The sequence below is a fragment of the Triticum urartu genome, chromosome 3A (genome assembly GCF_056163025.1).
Source record: "Triticum urartu cultivar PI428250 chromosome 3A, HENAU_Tu73, whole genome shotgun sequence".
In the NCBI taxonomy this organism is placed as follows: domain Eukaryota; kingdom Viridiplantae; phylum Streptophyta; class Magnoliopsida; order Poales; family Poaceae; genus Triticum; species Triticum urartu.
Genome location: NC_141875.1, coordinates 545,837,034 through 545,858,919, shown reverse-complemented (window position 1 = coordinate 545,858,919; position 21,886 = coordinate 545,837,034). Strand labels below are relative to the sequence as shown.

Below are 21,886 nucleotides of genomic sequence, written 5' to 3'. Positions count from 1 at the left end.
TATCTCACTGAGGTCACACAAGTCATTATCCAACTAACCCATCGGTGAGAGAAGCCAAGTTTTTGCATCATTTGTTTAAGGTAGGACCAATCAACTCGAACATATACTTTCGATGATTTCTGTACTACTATTGCATGCCAATAATAAATCAGAGGATTTTTAGAAGAAAAAATTGAAACAACTCCTCTATGAACAAATAGAGTCCGCCAAACTTTAGTTGATTCTAAGCAAAATATATTGTGAAGATTTAATTAAATTCTGAATACCGAAGTTGAAATCCATACATCCAACTAACACCTCTAGTATCCGCGTCTGTATATGTACACACACATACTACTAACACCGCTAGCCAACGGGTCTAATCTTTTACTCTTTTTTCACGAACCAATATGTGGTTGGATGGTTAGAAGGACAGTGGTATCCTCAGCCCAATAGGGTTCAAATCCTGGTGCTCGTATTATTTCTGAATTAATTTCAGGATTTCCGGCGATGCGCTTTCAGTGGAAGGAGATGTTCCCGTCGACGATGAGGCGTCTATGGTGACTTCGTAAATCTCAAGATGATATGTCGGCCCAGTTTCTCGGAGGTGGTCATAGGGATAGGATGTGTGTGTACTTTTAGTGTCAAAGTCTCATGCATCCATTTTTATCGCCTGAACTGGGTCATAACCATCCCTATCATGTGTCCAATTATTCCTTTGAGGTCCAGATGAAGTGCATAATGGTGATGATCTTGCACCTTGTGTCATCATTGAACATGTGATCAAGCAAGATGTCTCTAGCCCATGTATCTGTATGTAGTCTCGGTAAGGTGAACTCGAACCGATCCTTGACAGCAATTCAAAATTTCTTGGCATGCATGCATTCAAGCGCATGCTTGAGGTCCTCATTCATAGCTTTGCATATATCGCAAATGCCTAGAGGTTTGAAGTGTCGGTACTGCAAGGTGACCGAGTTTGGGAGAATACCACGCAACACTCTCCGCCAAAAAACTCTGACCTTTGATACCACATGAAGCTTCCACAGAGCAGTCCACAGCTGTTTATTTGACGGTGATGATTCTGTGTTTCGTCCCTTCATCTAGAGAGCCAAGCTCGTTACGAGTCATAAGAGAACGATACATGGATTTTACAGAGTAGATGCCCGATTTTTCAAGAGCCCAAGCTAGCGAGTCCTCTCCTCCCGCAGGGTTTAAAGGGATGTTCAGTATAGCCTCGTCGTCAGGCTGAAAGAAATTTTGTCGCACAACATCTACATTCCAATTCCTTGTGTAGTTGTCAATCAAATCTGAAACTCTGGGGAGCTGAGCAACACCGGTGCGCCCCATTGGCTTCATAGTGACAGTATCCGGAATCCAACAATCCGTTCATGTCGCAATCGATGTGCCATCTCTAACACGTTTTATGAGACCCATGTCAAGAGCCTTCTGACCTGCCACAATAGCTTTCCACGTACTAAGATGATCGAGCTGGTGTAGTGGCATTCTGAAAGTCTGAGAGCGGGAAATATTTTTCTTTTAGAACTCTCGAGCAAAGGGTCTCCGGATGGGTAATTAATCTCCAGCCTTGCTTCCCTAGCATAGCTATATTAAATAAGTGAAGATAAGAGAGGGTTAAAGTGCCTCTGTTGTGGGATAGATACTTCCTCCGGTTTTTTTTAGTTCGCATATAAGATTTGACTGAAGTCAAGACTCATAAAGTTTGACCGACTTTATAGAAAAGAGTATCAACATTTACAATCTAAAATCAATATCAATAGATGTGTCATTACTTAAAATTTCTTATTGTAGTATAACTTTAGCATGACAGATGTTGATATTTTTTCATATAAATACAATCAAATTTTATGAAGTTTGACTTCAGAGAATTCTAATATGCAGAGTAAAAAGGACCGGAGGGGGTACCTAGTAGATTACCTTCTTCTCCGCCCTGAGCGAAATCCTGGCCATTCGCTTCCCGATCGGACGGTGTAGTCTCAGTAATTCGATTGAGACCACGACCACGGGTCAATCGAGCCGACACGGATGACCTCTCTTCCTCAGGGCGGCATGGAGAAAACGGCGGCGGCGGCGGCGGTGGCGGCCGAAGAGGAGCCGGAGGAAGCGTGGGCGTGGACCTGGGGCGCGGGCACGGACGGGCAGCTGGGAAACGGCGGCTTCCAGGACTATCATCTCCCGCAGCCGCTCCTCCTCCCGCCTCGCTGCCGTGGCCGCGTTTCCTTCGTCGCCGGCGGCGGCGCCCACGCCATCGCCCTCACAAGTACGTTCGGTCTTCGTTCAGATACCCCACCTCAGTAGGATCTTTCTCGATAGGATTTGGTCAGGCGGGCCTGCTCGTCTTCGTGGTCCTCGTCGTCTAATGATTGCACGGCTCTCACATGGGTAGAAGCTGAACTCGATTAGATACTTAGATTGGTGAGGAGTTTGTGCACGACAATGGGCTTTGGTAACCATAGCATCACAGTTTCAGAGAGTTGGAATTGCATTGCAGGTTTCCTTCTTGTACACGCACCTACTTGCCTGCTTCTAGGTCCCTGTGTCCTATGAATCTTGTCTGGACATCCTCATCTCGTTCCCTTGAGCTGGATTTGCATATACATATTCAGTGCGGACTTATATGATAGACACGCTGCTCGGTAGGAATAGAGTTCCACCGCATGGTTTTAGAACTGCCTCCTTGTCCAACTTGGTAATGCAAGAGAGGATCTTATATTCACAGTTCCATACAGTGATACACCATTGTATCGTTCAGTGACTAAGGGTTGTTTGGTTCTTGCCTATAGCTGCCCTGCCAATATTGGCTTGCCAATTATTTGGCGTGGGATTCCACCGCCCAGGGTTGGCCAAAAATTTGGCAAGAATCTGTGAAGAAAAGAATAGAGGACTCGTTGGCAGCCAAATATTTGGCAACAAAGCAAACAACATATAAGGGATTTGGCGTGACCAATATTTTGGTAGGGTTAGTTGGGGGCATAAACCAAACAGCCCCCCTCTTCAGTTCAGTGATTAAGTTGCTTTTTAGTTCAGGTCCGCTTTCCATCTTGGCGAGTAGGAATGATTAAAGCATTTTGACATGCTGATCTCTCCCTGGGCATTTTACTTGTCAACATACTATGTTTGTTGAAGATAATCTGTTTACCTTGCTGTGCCATTTTTACCAGTGACTCAAGAAAAAACTTGTCTATGCACCAAAGGTCATTTTCCCCTCACTGATGTCTGACTAGACCAATATGGGTTAGTTTTCTGAAAATCTTTACTCAACATTTCAGGTGATGGTGAAGTATTTACTTGGGGCAGAGGTACCCATGGTCAGCTTGGCCATGGGAACATAGAGAACATCCCTCATCCAAAGTCCGTTAAGTTCTTTGAAAACTATACAGTAACCTGTGTGTCTACTGGATGGAACCATTCTGGATTTGCTACAGGTCTCCAAATTCTGAAACCATTCATTTACGTTTTACTTCTATTTTGGTCTTCACGTTTCATGCCAGCCCGTTTCTTATTTTGTTTTGCTTTAGAACTGTTGTCTTATTTTGTTTGGAAAGTGAATTGTCACTGATGAGCTTTGCTGTGATGTTTCTAGTTGTTATTTTCAGATTCTGGGCAACTCTTCATGTGCGGAGATGGCTCATTTGGACAGCTTGGCACTGGTGATACTCAGTCAAGGAACTCGCCATTTGAAGTGCCATCCTTTACCACAAAGCATGTTGAGAAGCTTGCATTTGGGATGCGCCATTCTCTTGTCCTATTGAAAGGTAGGTAAAATTATGACAGACTGTTACAGTGACACATTAATTTATAAGAAACTGCATGTTCATGGGCAGCCCGGTGCATGAAATTGCATGTTCATGGAACAACACAAATTTCTCTGGTAATACCTTTTCCATAACAACTTGATCAGTAATCTTTTTAGTCTCTGGCAACACCCAATATCTATAGCATGGTTTTTGAGTCGCTGATTAATCGCTGTATAGTCGCCGACTAATCGCCAAGTCGTTTTCTAGAAATCAGGGCGACTCGCGACTGTACAGCGACTTGGGTCGACTAATCGCCGAGCCGCAGGGCTGGCGGCGACTTGACTAGTCGCAACTCAAAAACCATGATCTATAGTGACTCATTTATGCCTTCCCTAAGGTTCTGACATCCGCAAGGCAATACTTAATCAATATTCCAGTATTCTGTATTTTGTGCGGAAAACAGGGCGCAACTTGCTGAAAATTATGGAAAGCAAAAAATCTGTAAATGAAGCTACTAAAGAGGAAAAAGGAAAAAAAGTTAGATCATCATGATCTTAGGATCTTTTCACCAGACAGCTGGAAGTTTATTGACCATACCATTTCTCCTTTATAACAGACTTCTTTCTTCCAGATAAATGACACAGTTATCAAATTTGGCCCATGTGCATTACGAGTAAATGACACATTATTCTTATTTCTTCCAGATAATTCAGTTTATGGATTTGGCTCAGCAAGACGGGGACAAGTTGGCAAATCTGCTTCCAAAAATCAGAAGTTTTGTAATACTCCTAGATTAATTGATGGTTTTCCAAACTGCAAAATAGTGAATTTATATGCCAATGGAGATCATAGTGCTGCATTGGATGGTAAGCATTGTAGACCTGCAGTTACCAACTCTCTTCTATTTGATACTTGGCCTAATAATTTCCCTTTCATTGAATATAACAGAATCTGGCCAGTTGTACATCTGGGGAAGAGCATTAGTTGGTGAACATGATGATGACCAACCTCGGGCAGCCTTTCCCTCTTTGAGTATTTCTCAAGTGGCATTAGGATGGCATCATGCACTAGTTTTATCTGGTATGTAGTTGTTTCATATTAATTGAACTATGTTTTCCAGAAGCTTTCTCAGAAGGTTGACATTTTTTTATTTATCTTAGGAGGTGAATTGTACACCATTGGTGCTTACCGCCATCAGAAGTGTGACCCTTCTGTGTCAGAAAATGCAGTAGCGCAGAAACTGAATCTTATCACAACAAGCAGTAAACATCATGGTACTCCTCACAACTTTTGATATGCTACATCATATTTGAATTATGGAACAGAGACATGTATCTTGTATATTCATCTGGTAAATACTGCCAAGCAGTTGAGCATCCTTCAAAACGAGAATATGCCAACTGTTCGCACAAAATGGTACCTTCAGATGGGAAGTCAAATCTATATGACTGCGACAACTTGTCTGCACCCCATGGCAAGAATGCATTCTCTTGATCTCTTCTGTATTTAAAAGAATGAGAAAAAAGACAATCATAGATGTACAGCATATGAACTTGTGAAAATTCATGAGAAAATATGACTGGTGTGAACTGTACAAAAGCGTTTTGCAGATAGTGCACACTGCACGAACGGATGATGAGAAAATACTATCATTATGTATGCTCACACTACATGCCGTTAATACACGCCCCAGCCTATTCTATATCCATTTTAACTTTCCTAGAGTAGATTCATATTTGTTCCATCTGATGACCATGTCGCATTTGCACCTCTCACGCCCTCTGAAAGTATGTGTGTGTTGTGCAGAATCATCTTCAGTGTCAAATTTAGCGAAGGTGCCCTCTATTCATGGACAGCAGGTGACCCAGATAGCAGCCGGCACTGAACATTCAGCTTTGGTGACAGGTAAGAGGTCATTTTATCCCAGAATCTAAAAATGAATAAGATGAGCAGCGGCCGGACTAACTGCTGCTCTTCGCATGTTTTTCTCAGACAGCGGAGCATTGTTCACCTGGGGCTGGGGAGAGCACGGGCAACTGGGCTTGGGAGATACTTGTGATCAGGTGGTTCCTCGGAGAGTAAATCTAGGCGACGAGGGCTCACGTTCTTCTGCTTCGCTCAGCGTGTACTGTGGGAGCGGATTTACCGTCGCCGTGAGCCTGCCTTAGTGGCAGATGTACTGTTGTACCACCGTATTTTGGTTATGTCTCCACACAGTATGTCAGAAAGGTGAACACCAGTGTAGATGCTTTCTTGTAATGCTGTTGGAGAGTGAAGGAGGAGCGCAACAGGATTTGCTCCGTGTGTGTATGAATGAACCACTTGTTGTCTAGTATTATAATCCGGCTCGGGGCAGCAATATTGTTGCATCCCGCGATTTGGACTTGTCAACTGGAGTATTAGTGAAAATGGAAGATGGAATAATACAGACACCGTACTGTCCAGTGCCATTCATAATTGCAGAGGACCATATTGTGGATTGGGGATATAAATACTACAGGGTATCAATAGTGATGCATCTGGTTCCTGGAGGAAAAGAAAACAACAGTGTGCCCGGACGCCATCTTCAAAGTTCAAACCAAGGAAAAGAGGAAGAGATACGCTACATATACAGAGGCTGTGGTCGATAGGTGGGCTGGCTCTTGCGTAAACCGAAGGTCAAATTCCAAGCTGAGTATGGATGTTGGAGGGAAGGCTCCAACAAGTCTTTTGGAGTAGATGGATGGTGTCAGTAGTATATTTGGTGGGGACGGATCCCAAGACCAGGACCGACGTTTGGGATATTCCGGCTGGATGCTCCGCGATCCCGACGTCTACGTACGGCGACGGGAACAGCCATTAGATCGGCCATCATCAATCAATCAAGTCACGAGGGCTGCCTGACTTGGGATGCTCTTCCATGGGGGAGCATTTGCCTGCCTGCTTGGATATTCCCGGTCTTGCTGAATGTTCCCTATAATATTCCTACTTGGTCTTTCCTTATTCAGCGCAAGGCCACACAAGTCCTAATACTAATGGGGGGCAGTTATATACAAGACTAAAGAGTGATTAAGCCGCCTGACGTGTTTGACCATACGCCATGAAACTGGTTAAAAAAAACATACGCTATGAATCCACTCTCAGCTGCTCCATACTTTAATACTGTATTGTCATGTGAATTTTCCTGCTTTCCCGTGTCTTGTTAGAGAACGTTTGTCTTGCTATTCGATAAATATACGCCTTTCTACGATTGTACCTATTCGCTCCGTTCGGCATTATAAGATATCCTACTCCCTCTAATCCATATTACTTGCCTCAACTTTAATAAATGTTTACTAAAGCACTAAAGCTACGACAAGTAATATGATCCGGTTTCGCGTAACTCTGGATGCTCTTCCATTCCATGGGGAGCAGAGCATTTGGCTGCTCGGATATTCCCACCCGGCCTAGCTGAATGTTCACTGTAATATTCCTACTTGGGTCTTTCCTTATTCAGTTCAAGGTCTGTCTGACACACTTAATACTAATGGGAAACAGTTATACTTCATCTGTCTCACATATTATTTTAAGTGTAATAACATCTTATATATGAATGGAGGGAGTAGAAGACTAAAGAGGTGCTAAGCTGCCTGACGTGTTTGTCCTGCTCTTCGTTACTCTAAATAATACTCTATTGTGAATGTCCTGCTTTCCTGTGTCTCCTTAGAGAATGTTTGTCTTGCTCTTCTATAAATATAGGGATTTTGCTCTCTACGAAGATGCCATATACTACGAGTCAAATTCGACCCCGAGAATCAAGGGCTTGTGCAAACTGTACACTTAGGCTCTGATATAGGTTGACTCAGTCAATTGTGGTAATTCTGTTAATCTTTTCAGGTTTGCCTACTCTATTGTTTTTGCAAGAAATTTCCAATCTATTCGTCAATCATGACAGTACAAAAAACGCTAGAGGTAATAAAAACTACAATCAGGTCCATGGATCACCTAGCGACGACTACAAGCACTGGAGCGAGCCGAAGGCGCGCTGCCGTCATCGCTCTCCATCACCAGAGCCGGGCAAACCTTGTAGTAGTAGACAGTCGGAAAGTCGTCATGCTAAGGTCCCAAAGGACTAGCGCACCAGATCGAAAAGTTCAAACCAGTAACCACAAGAACGAAGTCGAACAAAAGCTGGATCTAAATAGATCCACTGAAGACCAACACTGAACGAATCCCGTGAGATTCGACGGAGACACACCTGCACACATCCTCCTCCGACGCTATTTTTTATTCCTACTGAGGGACATCGTCACCGCCACACAACCCCAACCAAGCCGTTGAACCTACCAAAAACAAGAACTGGTCCCTCCCGCCGACTCTATTGTTGGTTGGCGATTTTTAATACGTATCGCCCAACGAAGTTTTTCCTTCACTAACCTTAGGTGGCTAGGGCAAACTATTCTCTCCGAAGTTCGTCGGCGAGCCCATGGATTCGCCTCCCCTCTGCCTGCGGCTCCGGCGGCCGGTGGCGGAGTGGGGAATTCCGGTGCCTCTGCTCCGGCTAGTAGTTTAGGTTAGGATTTTTTTAGTCCTCGCAGGGGCGGTGCTCGAGCAGATGACAACGCTACTTCTTTGAGTTTATCTTCCGGACTCTGATCCTCCTCGAGTACGTATGTCTGTACGTAGTCGATGGAGCTCCGGCGTAATTCCTGGCGTCTCTTTGGGCCGGTGAGGTTAGTGTTTCTCATCATGTGGACATATTTGGTGTAAGGTGCTTCAGATCTATGTAAGGATTCAACGGCGACGACTGCGTCTCTAGGGCGGTGGTCTTTAGGGGCACGTGCACGAAGACTTTTTGGCTGCCATCGACAAGGTAAGCCTACTCCGGTGGGGGAGCGGCGACAGCGGCGCGTTGGCGGCTCGTTCTGGCGGCAATAGTGGTTGTTTGGGAGTCTTGGAATCTCAATGCAATTTTTATTATGTTCGAGATACTTTCCACTTTCGCGGAACTTTGATAATAGATCTGGATCATTTTCGCAAAACGAAACTAGGTTATTCCAAATTGAATTTAAATTATCTATATTCATCATGACTAAAGAGTGTCATGCCTATTTGATTATCTGATATACATCATGGTATATTCATTTTAAATTTGGTGTCAAAACACGACTAAGCGTGTCATGCACACAAAAAAGGGCAACTTAACACAATTTGAGAACTGGACTCTTTTTTACATAATTTGTGAACTGGACTTTGTCTATAACACTTGGACTGTGATATTTGGCACATGTGCGCCATATAAGCAAAACTGTCACATCTCTATCTCTTTCACTTTAAAGTACCACACGATCCTTCTTCCTTCAACCCCGCCTTCTCTCGAACGACCCTGCAGGCTTGCCCGAGAAACCTACTTCTCCCGCACATCTCGCGCACCCATCCCTGAGAAAACTGCCATTTATTCACGTCTACCACATGATAAAAAAAATATTGCACATGTGGGATTCAAACCCACACCTCCTTGGCACCAAAGCGCGCCACCACAACAACCCCACCCTTAGGTATTTGTTGCTCAAACTAAAGAAACTAATCGTTTTGATCCCTTTTTTTACAATTGTGTTACTACAAAAAAGTACAGAAAATAACCACGATTTTCCTTCGGGACAAAGTTACCATGGTGTTCGCATGCAAGTTATCAGGCCTGTGTTGCGTAAGTCGCCACCACAACTACATTGCTCAAAGCATCGAAAAGCACATTAGAAGCTTGAGCATTGAGATAAGAGTTTTTCTCATCCTCTAAAGATAATCTTTGAGGATCCTTTGGAGGAGAAAAACCAATATCTACAATTCGCTCTAAATTTGGGTCCATGACCCTAAAGAGATTAAGCATGCGAATTACCCAAAGATCAAAATTTGTGCCATCGAAACTAAGAGTGTGAGAGAATCCTAATCCCCTAGTCGACATCTTTACTCTCTAGGCGGTTAAGCCTAACAAAGAGAGACGAGGCTCTGATACCAATTGAAAGATCGTGGATATTGCCTAGAGGGGGGGTGAATAGGCGTTTTAAAATAATTACGATTTAGGCTTGAACAAATGCGGAATAAACCTAGCGGTTAATTTGTCAAGCACAAAACCTAAAACAATTAGGCTCACCTATGTGCACCAACAACTTATGCTAAGTAAGATAAGCAACTATGTGATAGCAAGATATATGACAAGAAACAATACGGCTATCACAAAGTAAAGTGCATAAGTAAAGAGCTCGGGTAAGAGATAACCGAGGCACGCGGAGACGATGATGTATCCCGAAGTTCACACCCTTGCGGATGCTAATCTCCGTTTGGAGCGGTGTGGAGGCACAATGCTCCCCAAGAAGCCACTAGGGCCACCGTAATCTCCTCACGCCCTCGCACAATGCAAGATGCCGTGATTCCACTAAGGGACCCTTGAGGGCGGTCACCGAACCCGTACAAATGGCAACCCTTGGGGGCGGTCACCGAACCCGTACACTTTGGCAACCCTTGGGGGCGGTCACCGGTACCCGTCAAATTGCTCGGGGCGATCTCCACAACCTAATTGGAGACCCTGACGCTTGTCCGGAGCTTTACACCACAATGATTGAGCTCCGAACAACACCAACCGTCTAGGGCGCCAAGGCACCCAAGAGGAACAAGCTCTAGGGTGCCCAAACACCCAAGAGTAATAAGCTTCTCAAACTTCACTTCCACGTATCACCGTGGAGAACTCAAACCGATGCACCAAATGCAATGGCAAGGGCACACGGAGTGCCCAAGTCCTTCTCTCTCAAATCCCACTGGAGCAACTAATGCTAGGGAGGAAAATGAGAGGAAGAACAAGGAGAACACCAAGAACTCCAAGATCTAGATCCAAGGGGTTCCCCTCACATAGAGGAGAAAGTGATTGGTGGAAATGTGGATCTAGATCTCCTCTATCTTTTCCCTCAAAAACTAGCAAGAATCCATGGAGGGATTGAGAGTTAGCAAGCTCAAAGAAGGTCAACAATGGGGGCAAAAACGAGCTCAAGAGATAAGGTTCATTGGGGAAGAAGACCCCCTTTTATAGGTGGGGAAAAATCCAACCGTTATGCTCACAGCCCGCACAAAGCAGTACTACCGCTCCAAGGAGCGGTACTACCGCTAGGGCGGAAGTACCCCTTTGAAAAACAACAGCGAGGAGGCAAAAGGCCAGAAGAACCGCCGGAGCGGTACTACCGCTCGTCCTCACGGTACTACCGCAAATGGTAGCGGTACTACTGCTTGCGAGCGGTACTAAAAAAATATATCCGGGCCTACCACCGCAAGACTTGGGACGAGTTTTTGGTCCGGAGCGGTACTACCGCTGTAGGAGCCGCGGTAGTACTGCTCTGGAGCGGTAGTAAAAAATTACATCCACTCCAATTCGCGGTAGTACCGCTGCAGCCTTTTCAGAACACCAAAACTGTCACAACTTTTGCAAACGGACTCCGAATTCGATGAAACCAAGTTTGTTGGAAAGCTAGCGACAAGGGCTAACACAATCTTCAAAGAAATATCAATAAGAAGCAAATGAGAAAAGTCCCATAAGAAAATGGTGAGAACCCTTCCTCGGAAAAGACCGGTAAAACCTCCAACAGCGAAAACATCATAGAAGATGCATGCGAACTCCGTTTTCGATGAACTCAAGCTTGTAATCAAGATGACCATAAGCTCTAAGACTCACAAAGAGAACCAAACAAGAACCAAGAAAGATGATGCAAGGATGCAATGGTTTGAGCTGTCTACTAACGATACGATCAAGCTACCAACTTGAGAGCCCCCCTTGATAGTACGGCAAACGATCCTATAACCCGGTCTCCAAACTACCACCATGAGACCGGTAAAATAGAAAACCTATCAAGGGAAAACCTTTGCCTTGCACATGGTCCACTTGAGCTAGATGATGACGATCTTGACTCCCTCAAGTTGGACCACCTTTCTTGATTGTGTTGGCTCGATGAAGACTAGATGATTGCTCCCCCATAGTCCACTATGGGTGAGCCACTCTTCGGCACATCTTCACAAGTCCATTGTCACCACAATGGACGGCAAGCTTCAAGCACTTGATCTCTTCGCGATGATCCACTTGAACTTGCACATGGCAATCTTGATGACGATCACCACTTGATGTCATCCTCTCCATGGGTTGAGTGATATCTTCCTCTTGACACAAGCCCATGAACACGTACCTAACCCCACGTAGAACTCTCACATAGACCATGGGTTAGTACACAAAGCACAATGGACAATGCTTACCAAACCATGGGATCACTTGATCCCTCTCGGTACATCTTCTACGCTTTGTGAGTTGATCAACTTGATTCACTCTTGACTTAGTCTTGATCAACCTTGAATCTTTCCAACTCTCTTCATTTGGATGATGTCTTGAAGGTAAACATGAATGATCACACAATCTTCTTCTTCAAGACATGCTTGCAATAAGCTCAACTCTCACATGACCAAGCTTTGGATAATTCCTTAATAGCACCTTGGTCAACACAAACTCTCCTTGAAACCAACACATGTACTCCAAGAAAAGCCTATGGACAAAACCTTCAAATATAACTCAAGGCAACCATTAGTCCATAGAGATTGTCATCAATTACCAAAACCAAACATGGGGGCACCGCATGTTCTTTCATACTTACACATAAAAAACTGGGTGTGTTTCGGTAACTTTTTCCATAGGTCAAAAATTACCACGATGTTTTTGCGTAACTTATCACGCCTATAGCGCGTCAAAGTGGGCCATTTTTCTGGGCCAACCCACAAGTACATGTGCTTCCTCATGACACTAAACATTATGTGGCTTTTCTGTGGCACATCTGTTGGGTTTCGTAGTAATTTCAATAAAATTTCCTACGCACACGCAAGATCATGGTGATGCATAGCAACGAGAGGGGGAGAGTGTGATCTACGTACCCTTGTAGATCGACAACGGAAGCGTTAACTTGGTTGATGTAGTCGTACGTCTTCACGGCCCGACCGATCAAGCACCGAAACTACGGCACCTCCGAGTTCTAGCACACGTTCAGCTCGATGACGATCCCTGGACTCCGATCTAGCAAAGTGTCGGGGAAGAGTTCCGTCAGCACGACGGCATGGTGACGATCTTGATGTACTACTGTCGCAGGGCTTCGCCTAAGCACCGCTACAATATTATCGAGGACTATGGTGGAAGGGGGCACCGCACACGGCTAAGAATATGATCACGTGGATCAACTTGTGTGTCTAGGGGTGCCCCCTGCCCCCGTATATAAAGGAGCAAGGGGAAGGAGGCCGGCCGGCCCCTATGGCGCGCCAAGGAGGAGTCCTCCTCCTAGTAGGAGTAGGACTCCTACTAGGAGGGGGAAAGAAGTGGGGGGGGAGAAGGAAAGGGGGGCGCCGCCCCCCCTCTCCTAGTCCAATTCGGACCAGGGGGGAGGAGGCGCGGCGCCCACCTTTGGCTGCCCCTCTCTCTCTCCACTAAGGCCCATATGGCCCATTACTTCTCCCGGGGGGGTTCCGGTAACCCTCCGGCTCTCTGGTTTTCTCCGAAATCACCCGGAACACTTCCGGTGTCCGAATATAGCCGTCCAATATATCAATCTTTATGTCTCGACCATTTCGAGACTCCTCGTAATGTCCGTGATCACATCCGGGACTCCGAACAACCTTCAGTACATCAAAATGCATAAACTCATAATATAACTGTCATCGTAACCTTAAGCGTGCGGACCCTACGGGTTCGAGAACAATGTAGACATGACCGAGACACGTCTCGGGTCAATAACCAATAGTGGAACCTGGATGCTTATATTGGCTCCTACATATTCTACGAAGATCTTTTATCGGTCAGACCGCATAACAACATATGTTGTTCCCTTTGTCATCGGTATGTTACTTGCCCGAGATTCGATCGTCGGTATCCTATACCTAGTTCAATCTCGTTACCGGCAAGTCTCTTTACTCGTTCTGTAATACATCATCCCGCAACCAACTCATTAGTTGCAATGCTTGCAAGGCTTAAGTGATGTGCATTACCGAGAGGGCCCAGAGATACCTCTCCGACAATCGGAGTGACAAATCCTAATCTCGAAATACGCCAACTCAACACGTACCTTTGGAGACACCTGTAGAGATCCTTTATAATCACCCAGTTATGTTGTGACGTTTGGTAGCACACAAAGTGTTCCTCTGGCAAACGGGAGTTGCATAATCTCATAGTCATAGGAACATGTATAAGTCATGAAGAAAGCAATAGCAACATACTAAATGATCGGGTGCTAAGCTAATGGAATGGGTCATGTCAATCAGATCATTCAACTAATGATGTGATCCCGTTAATCAAATTACAACTCTTTGTCCATGGTTAGGAAACATAACCATCTTTGATTAACGAGCTAGTCAAGTAGAGGCATACTAGTGACACTCTGTTTGTCTATGTATTCACACATGTATAATGTTTCCGGTTAATACAATTCTAGCATGAATAATAAACTTTTATCATGATATAAGGAAATAAATAATAACTTTATTATTGCCTCTAGGGCATATTTCCTTCAGTCTCCCACTTGCACCAGAGTCAATAATCTAGTTCACATCGCCATGTGATTTAACAGCAATAGTTCACATCACCATGTGATTAACACCCATAGTTCACATCGATATGTGATCAACACCCAAAGGGTTTACTAAAGTCAGTAATCTAGTTCACATTGCTATGTGATTAACACCCAAAGAGTACTAAGGTGTGATCATGTTTTGCTTGTGAGATAATTTTAGTCAACGGGTCTGTCACATTCAGATCCGTAAGTTTTGCGAATTTCTATGTCAACAATGCTCTGCACGGAGCTACTCTAGCTTATTGCTCCCACTTTCAATATGTATCTAGATCGAGACTTAGAGTCATCCAGATCTGTGTCAAAACTTGCATCGATGTAACTTTTTACGACGAACCTTTTTGTCACCTCCATAATTGAGAAATATTTCCTTATTCCACTAAGGATAATTTTGACCGCTGTCCAGTGATCTACTCTTAGATCACTATTGTACCCCCTTGCTTAACACAGTGTAGGGTATACAATAGATCTGGTACACAGCATGGCATACTTTATAGAACTATGGCTGAGGCATAGGGAATGACTTTCATTCTATTTCTATCTTCTGCCGTGGTCGGGCTTTGAGTCTTACTCAATTTCATACCTTGCAACACAGGCAAGAACTCTTTCTTTGACTATTCCATTTTGAACTACTTCAAAATCTTGTCAAGGTATGTACTCATTGAAAAAACTTATCAAGCATCTTAATCTATCTCTATAGATCTTGATGCTCAATATGTAAGCAGCTTTACCGAGGTCTTTCTTTGAAAAACTCCTTTCAAATATTCCTTTATGCTTTCCAGAAAATTATACATTATTTCTGATCAACAATATTTTGTTCACATATATTTATCAGAAATGTTGTAGTGCTCCCACTCACTTTCTTGTAAATACAGGCTTCACCGTAAGTCTGTATAAAACTATATGCTTTGATCAACTTATCAAAGCGTATATTCCAACTCCGAGATGCTTGCACCAGTCCATAGATGGATCGTTGGAGCTTGCATATTTTGTTAACACCTTTAGGATTGACAAAACCTTCTGGTTGCATCATATACAACTCTTCTTTAAGAAATCCATTAAGGAATGCAGTTTTGTTTATCCATTTGCCAGATTTCATAAAATGCGGCAATTGCTAACATGATTCGGACATACTTAAGCATATATACGAGTGAGAAAATCTCATCGTAGTCAACACCTTGAACTTGTCGAAAACCTTTTTCGACAATTCTAGCTTTGTAGATAGTAACACTACTATCAGCGTCCGTCTTCCTCTTGAAGATCCATTTATTTTCTATGGCTTGCCGATCATCGGGCAAATCCATCAAAGTCCATACTTTGTTCTCATATATGGATCATATCTCAGATTTTATGGCCTCAAACAATTTCATGGAATCTGGGCTCATCATTGCTTCCTCATAGTTCGCAAGTTCATCATGGTCTAGTAACATGACTTCTAGAACAGGATTTCCGTACCACTCTGGTGCAGATCTCACTCTGGTTTACCTACGAGATTCGGTAGTAACTTGATCTGAAGTTACATGATCATCATCATTAGCTTCCTCACTAATTGGTGTAGTAGTCACAGGAACAGATTTCTGTAATGAACTACTTTCCAATAAGGGAGCAGGTACAGTTACCTCATCAAGTTCTACTTTCCTCCCACTCACTTCTTTCGAGAGAAACTCCTTCTCTAGAAAAACTCCGAATTTAGAAAACAAAGTCTTGCCTTCGGATTTGTGATAGAAGGTGTACCCAACAATCTCCTTTGGGTATCCTATGAAGACATACTTCTCCGATTTGGGTTTGAGCTTATCAGGTTGAAACTTTTTCACATAAGCATTGCAACCTCAAACTTTAAGAAACGACAGCTTAGGTTTCTTGCCAAACCATAGTTCATACGGTGTCGTTTCAACGGATTTAGATGGTGCCCTATTTAACGTGAATGCAGCTGTCTCTAATGCATAATCCCAAAACGATAGTGGTAGATTGGTAAGAGACATCATAGTTCGCACCATATCTAATAAAGTATGGTTATGACGTTCGGACACACCATTATGCTGTGGTGTTCCAGGTGGCGTGAGTAGTGAAACTATTTCACATTGTTTTTAACTGAAGGCCAAACTCGTAACTTAAATATTTTACTTCTGCGATCATATCGTAGAAACTTTTTATTTTTGTTATGATGATTCTCCACTTCACTCTGAAATTCTTTGAACTTTTCAAATGTTTCAGACTTGTGTTTCATCAAGTAGATATACCCATATCTGCTCAAATCATCTGTGAAGGTCAGAAAATAACGATACCCGCCATGAGCCTCAACACTCATCGGATCACATACATCAGTATGTATTATTTCCAATAAGTCAGTTGCTCGCTCCATTGTTCCGGAGAACGGAGTCTTAGTCATCTTGCCCATAAGGCATGGTTCGCAAGCATCAAGTGATTCATAATCAAGTGATTCCAAAATCCCATCAGCATGGAGTTTCTTCATGCGCTTTACACCAATATGACCTAAACGGCAGTGCCACAAATAAGTTGCACTATCATTATTAACTTTGCATCTTTTGGTTTCAATATTATGATTATGTGTATCACTACGATCGAGATCCAACGAACTATTTTCATTGGGTGTGTAACCATATAAGGTTTTATTTATGTAAACAGAACAACAATTATTCTCTAACTTAAATGAATAACCGTATTGCAATAAACATGATCAAATCATATTCATGCTCAACGCAAACACCAAATAACACTTATTTAGGTCCAACACTAATCCCGAAAGTATAGGGAGTGTGCGATGATGATCATATCAATCTTGGAACTACTTCCAACACACATCGTCACTTCACCCTTAACTAGTTTCTGTTCATTCTGCAACTCCCGTTTCGAGTTACTACTTTTAGCAACTGAACCAGTATCAAATACCGAGGGGTTGCTACGAACACTAGTAAAATACACATTAATAATCTGTATATCAAATATACCTTTGTTCACTTTGCCATCCTTCTTATTCGCCAAATACTTGGGGCAGTTCCGCTTTCAGTGACCAGTCCCTTTGCAGTAGAAGCACCTAGTCTCAGGCTTAGGACCAGACTTGGGCTTCTTCACTTGAGCAGCAACTTGCTTGCTGTTCTTCTTGAAGTTCCCCTTCTTACCTTTGCCCTTTTATTGAAACTAGTGGTCTTGACTACCATCAACACTTGATGCTCTTTCTTGATTTCTACCTTCATCGATTTCATCATTATGAAAAGCTCGGGAGTCGTTTTCGTCATCCCTTGCATACTATAGTTCATCACGAAGTTCTACTAACTTGGTGATGGTGACTAGAGAATTCTGTCAATCACTATCTTATCTGGAAGATTAACTCCCACTTGATTCAAGCGATTGTAGTACTCAGACAATCTGAGCACATGCTCACTAGTTGAGCGATTCTCCTCCATCTTTTGGCTATAGAACTTGTTGGAGACTTCATATCTCTCAACTCAGGTATTTGCTTGAAATATTAACTTCAACTCCTGGAACATCTCATATGCTCCATGACGTTCAAAACGTCTTTGAAGTCCCGATTCTAAGCCATTAAGCATGGTGCACTAAACTATCAAGTAGTCATCATATTGATCTAGCCAAACGTTCATAACGTCTGCATCTGCTCCTGCAATAGGTCCGTCACCTAGTGGTGCATCAAGGACATAATTCTTCCGTGCAGCAATGAGGATAAACCTCAGATCACGGATCTAATCCGTATCATTGCTACTAACATCTTTCAACACAATTTTCTCTAGGAACATATCAAAATAAACACAGGGAAGCAACAACGCGAGCTATTGATCTACAACATAATTTGCAAAATACTACCAGGTCTAAGTTCATGATAAATTTAAGTTCAATTAATCATATTACTTAAGAACTCCCACTTAGATAGACATCCCTCTAATCCTCTAAGTGATCACGTGATCCAAATCAACTAAACCATGTCCGATCATCACGTGAGATGGAGTAGTTTCATTGGTGAACATCACTATGTTGATCATATCTACTATATGATTCACGCTCGACCTTTCGGTCTCCGTGTTCCGAGGCCATATCTGTATATGCTTGGCTCGTCAAGTATAACTTGAGTATTTCGTGTGTGCAACTGTTTTGCACCCGTTGTATTTGAACGTAGAGCCTATCACACCCGATCATCACGTGGTGTCTCAGCACGAAGAACTTTCGCAACGGTGCATACTCAGGGAGAACACTTCTTGATAGTTAGTGAGAGATCATCTTATAATGCTACCGTCAATCAAAGCAAGATAAGATGCATAAAAGATAAACATCACATGCAATCAATATAAGTGATATGATATGGCCATCATCATCTTGTGCTTGTGATCTCCATCTCTGAAGCACCGTCATGATCACCATCGTCACCGGCGCGACACCTTGATCTCCATCGTAGCATCGTTGTCATCTCGCCAATCTTATGATTCCATCACTATCGCTACCGCTTAGTGATAAAGTAAAGCATTACAGCGCGATTGCATTGCATACAATAAAGCGACAACCATATGGCTCCTGCCAGTTGCCGATAACTCGGTTACAAAACATGATCATCTCATACAATAAAATTTAGCATCATGTCTTGACCATATCACATCACAACATGCCCTGCAAAAACAAGTTAGACGTCCTCTACTTTGTTGTTGCATGTTTTACGTGGCTGCTACGGGCTTAAGCAAGAACCAATCTTACCTACGCATCAAAACCACAACGATAGTTTGTCAAGTTGGTGCTGTTTTAACCTTCACAAGGACCGGGCGTAGCCACACTCGGTTCAACTAAAGTTGGAGAAACTGTCACCCGCAAGCCACCTATGTGCAAAGCACGTCGGGAGAACCGGTCTCGCGTAAGCGTACGTGTAATGTCGGTCCGGGCCGCTTCGTCCAACAATACCGCCGAACCAAACTATGACATGCTGGTAAGCAGTATGACTTATATCGCCCACAACTCACTTGTGTTCTACTCATGCATATAACATCAACATATAAAACCTAGGCTCAGATGCCACTGTTGGGTTTCGTAGTAATTTCAAAAAAAATTCCTACGCACACGCAAGATCATGGTGATGCATAGCAATGAGAGGGGGAGAGTGTGATCTACGTACCCTTGTAGATCGACAACGAAAGCGTTAACTTGGTTGATGTAGTCGTACGTCTTCACGGCCCGACCGATCAAGCACCGAAACTACGGCACCTCCGAGTTCTAGCACACGTTTAGCTCGATGACGATTCCCGGGCTCCGATCCAGCAAAGTGTCGGGGAAGAGTTCCGTCAGCACGACGGCGTGGTGACGATCTTGATGTACTACTGTCACAGGGCTTCGCCTAAGCACCGCTACAATATTATCGAGGACTATGGTGGAAGGGGGCACCGCACATGGCTAAGAATATTATCACATGGATCAACTTGTGTGTCTAGGGGTGCCCCCTGCCCCCGTATATAAAGGAGCAAGGGGAAGGAGGCCGGCCGGCCCCTATGGCGCGCCAAGGAGGAGTCCTCCTCCTAGTAGGAGTAGGACTCCTACTAGGAGGGGGAAAGAAGTGGGGAGGGAGAAGGAAAGGGGGGCGCCGCCCCCCTCTCCTAGTCCAATTCAGACCAGGGGGGAGGAGGCGCGCGGCCCACCTTTGGCTGCCCCTCTCTCTCTCTCTCCACTAAGGCCCATATGGCCCATTACTTCTTCCGGGGGGGTTCCGATAACCCTCCGGCTCTCCAGTTTTCTCCGAAATCACCCGGAACATTTCCGGTGTCCGAATATAGCCGTCCAATATATCAATCTTTATGTCTCGACCATTTCGAGACTCCTCGTCATGTCCGTGATCACATCCGGGACTCCAAACAACCTTCGGTACATCAAAATGCATAAACTCATAATATAACTGTCATCGTAACCTTAAGCGTGCGGACCCTACGGGTTCGAGAACAATGTAGACATGACCGAGACACGTCTCCAGTCAATAACCAATAGCGGAACCTGGATGCTCATATTGGCTCCTACATATTCTACGAAGATCTTTTATCGGTCAGACCGCATAACAACATACGTTGTTCCCTTTGTCATCGGTATGTTACTTGCCCGAGATTCGACCGTCGGTATCCTATACCTAGTTCAATCTCGTTACCGGCAAGTCTCTTTACTCGTTCTGTAATACATCATCCCGCAACCAACTCATTAGTTGCAATGCTTGCAAGGCTTAAGTGATGTGCATTACCGAGAGGGCCCAGAGATACCTCTCCGACAATTGGAGTGACAAATCCTAATATCGAAATACGCCAACTCAACACGTACCTTTGGAGACACCTGTAGAGCTCCTTTATAATCACCCAGTTACGTTGTGACGTTTGGTAGCACACAAAGTGTTCCTCTGGCAAACGGGAGTTGCATAATCTCATAGTCATAGGAACATGTATAAGTCATGAAGAAAGCAATAGCAACATACTAAACGATCGGGTGCTAAGCTAATGGAATGGGTCATATCAATCAGATCATTTAACTAATGATGTGATCCCGTTAATCAAATGACAACTCTTTGTCCATGGTTAGGAAACATAACCATCTTTGATTAACGAGCTAGTCAAGTAGAGGCATACTAGTGACACTCTGTTTGTCTATGTATTCACACATGTATTATGTTTCCGGTTAATACAATTCTAGCATGAATAATAAACTTCCTTAAATAATAACTTTATTATTGCCTCTAGGGCATATTTCCTTCAACATCATGTGTTGTGTTCATCTAAGAGGCCCCGCGAGGCGAGTGTATGTTTCTAACAACTTGTTTTCCTTTGGTAAAAAGTTACCATCATGTTTATATTGTAAGTTATCGGTTATGCGGTGCTTATATTATCATGTTATTCACGTAAAAATTATCAGGGATGTTTTAAACAACTTGTCTCCGGGACAAAAGGTTATCATGGTGATTCTAGGTAACCTATCAAGCCCGCAGTGCTTAAAATATCATGCTATTTACACAAACTTTATCAGGGGTATGTTTCAGCGAAATTCCCCCCCCATGGGTCAAAAACTTATCATGGTGTTTAGTTATCACGGGGCATATGTTTTTATGCTATTTACACATAAAAATACCAGGGGATGGAGGTATAGTACCGTACTATTTACACAGAAGATACTGGAGTATCTTTTAAAAAAAATCTTCCCTATGGTCAAAGTTACCATGGTGTTTCTATCTCAGTTATCAGATGTGCGCTGCGTATATTATCATCTATTTACACATAAATTATCTGGTATCTTTTCACATTTTTCTTCCCCAATGGTTAAAGTTACCATAATGTTTGTATCTAAATTATCAGGTCTATGGCGTGAATGTTATCGTGCTATTTACAGAAATTACCGGGGGCCGGGGTTCAACAAATTTATTTCCAATGATCAAAGTTACCATGATGCTTTCACCAAAGTTATCACGCCATCAATGCTTATGACCATGCTACTTACACATAATGTATTGCGTGGTATACAGAAGTTATCATGTTGGTGGTGCGTCATTTATCGTGGTGGTGATGGAGAATTTACCACGGG

At 43.5% G+C, this 21,886-nt stretch overlaps 1 protein-coding gene across 2 annotated transcripts; it reads left to right on the top strand.

Annotated features, from left to right (window-relative positions):
* Positions 1–1,972: 1,972 nt before the first annotated feature.
* On the top strand, positions 1,973–6,119 carry LOC125544997 (Regulator of chromosome condensation (RCC1) family protein). Of its 2 annotated transcripts, XM_048708816.2 has the most exons (9): positions 1,973–2,257; positions 3,159–3,191; positions 3,267–3,422; positions 3,594–3,752; positions 4,439–4,600; positions 4,683–4,814; positions 4,895–5,008; positions 5,541–5,639; positions 5,727–6,119. In XM_048708816.2, exons 1-9 carry the CDS (start codon positions 2,023–2,025, stop codon positions 5,900–5,902), a joined length of 1,266 nt encoding a protein of 421 aa, XP_048564773.1. In that variant the 5' UTR covers positions 1,973–2,022; the 3' UTR covers positions 5,903–6,119. The 2 variants fall into 2 exon arrangements, with proteins under 2 accessions (XP_048564773.1, XP_048564774.1); XM_048708817.2 differs by lacking the exon at positions 3,159–3,191 and having other exon boundaries at positions 1,977–2,257.
* Positions 6,120–21,886: the final 15,767 nt, after the last annotated feature.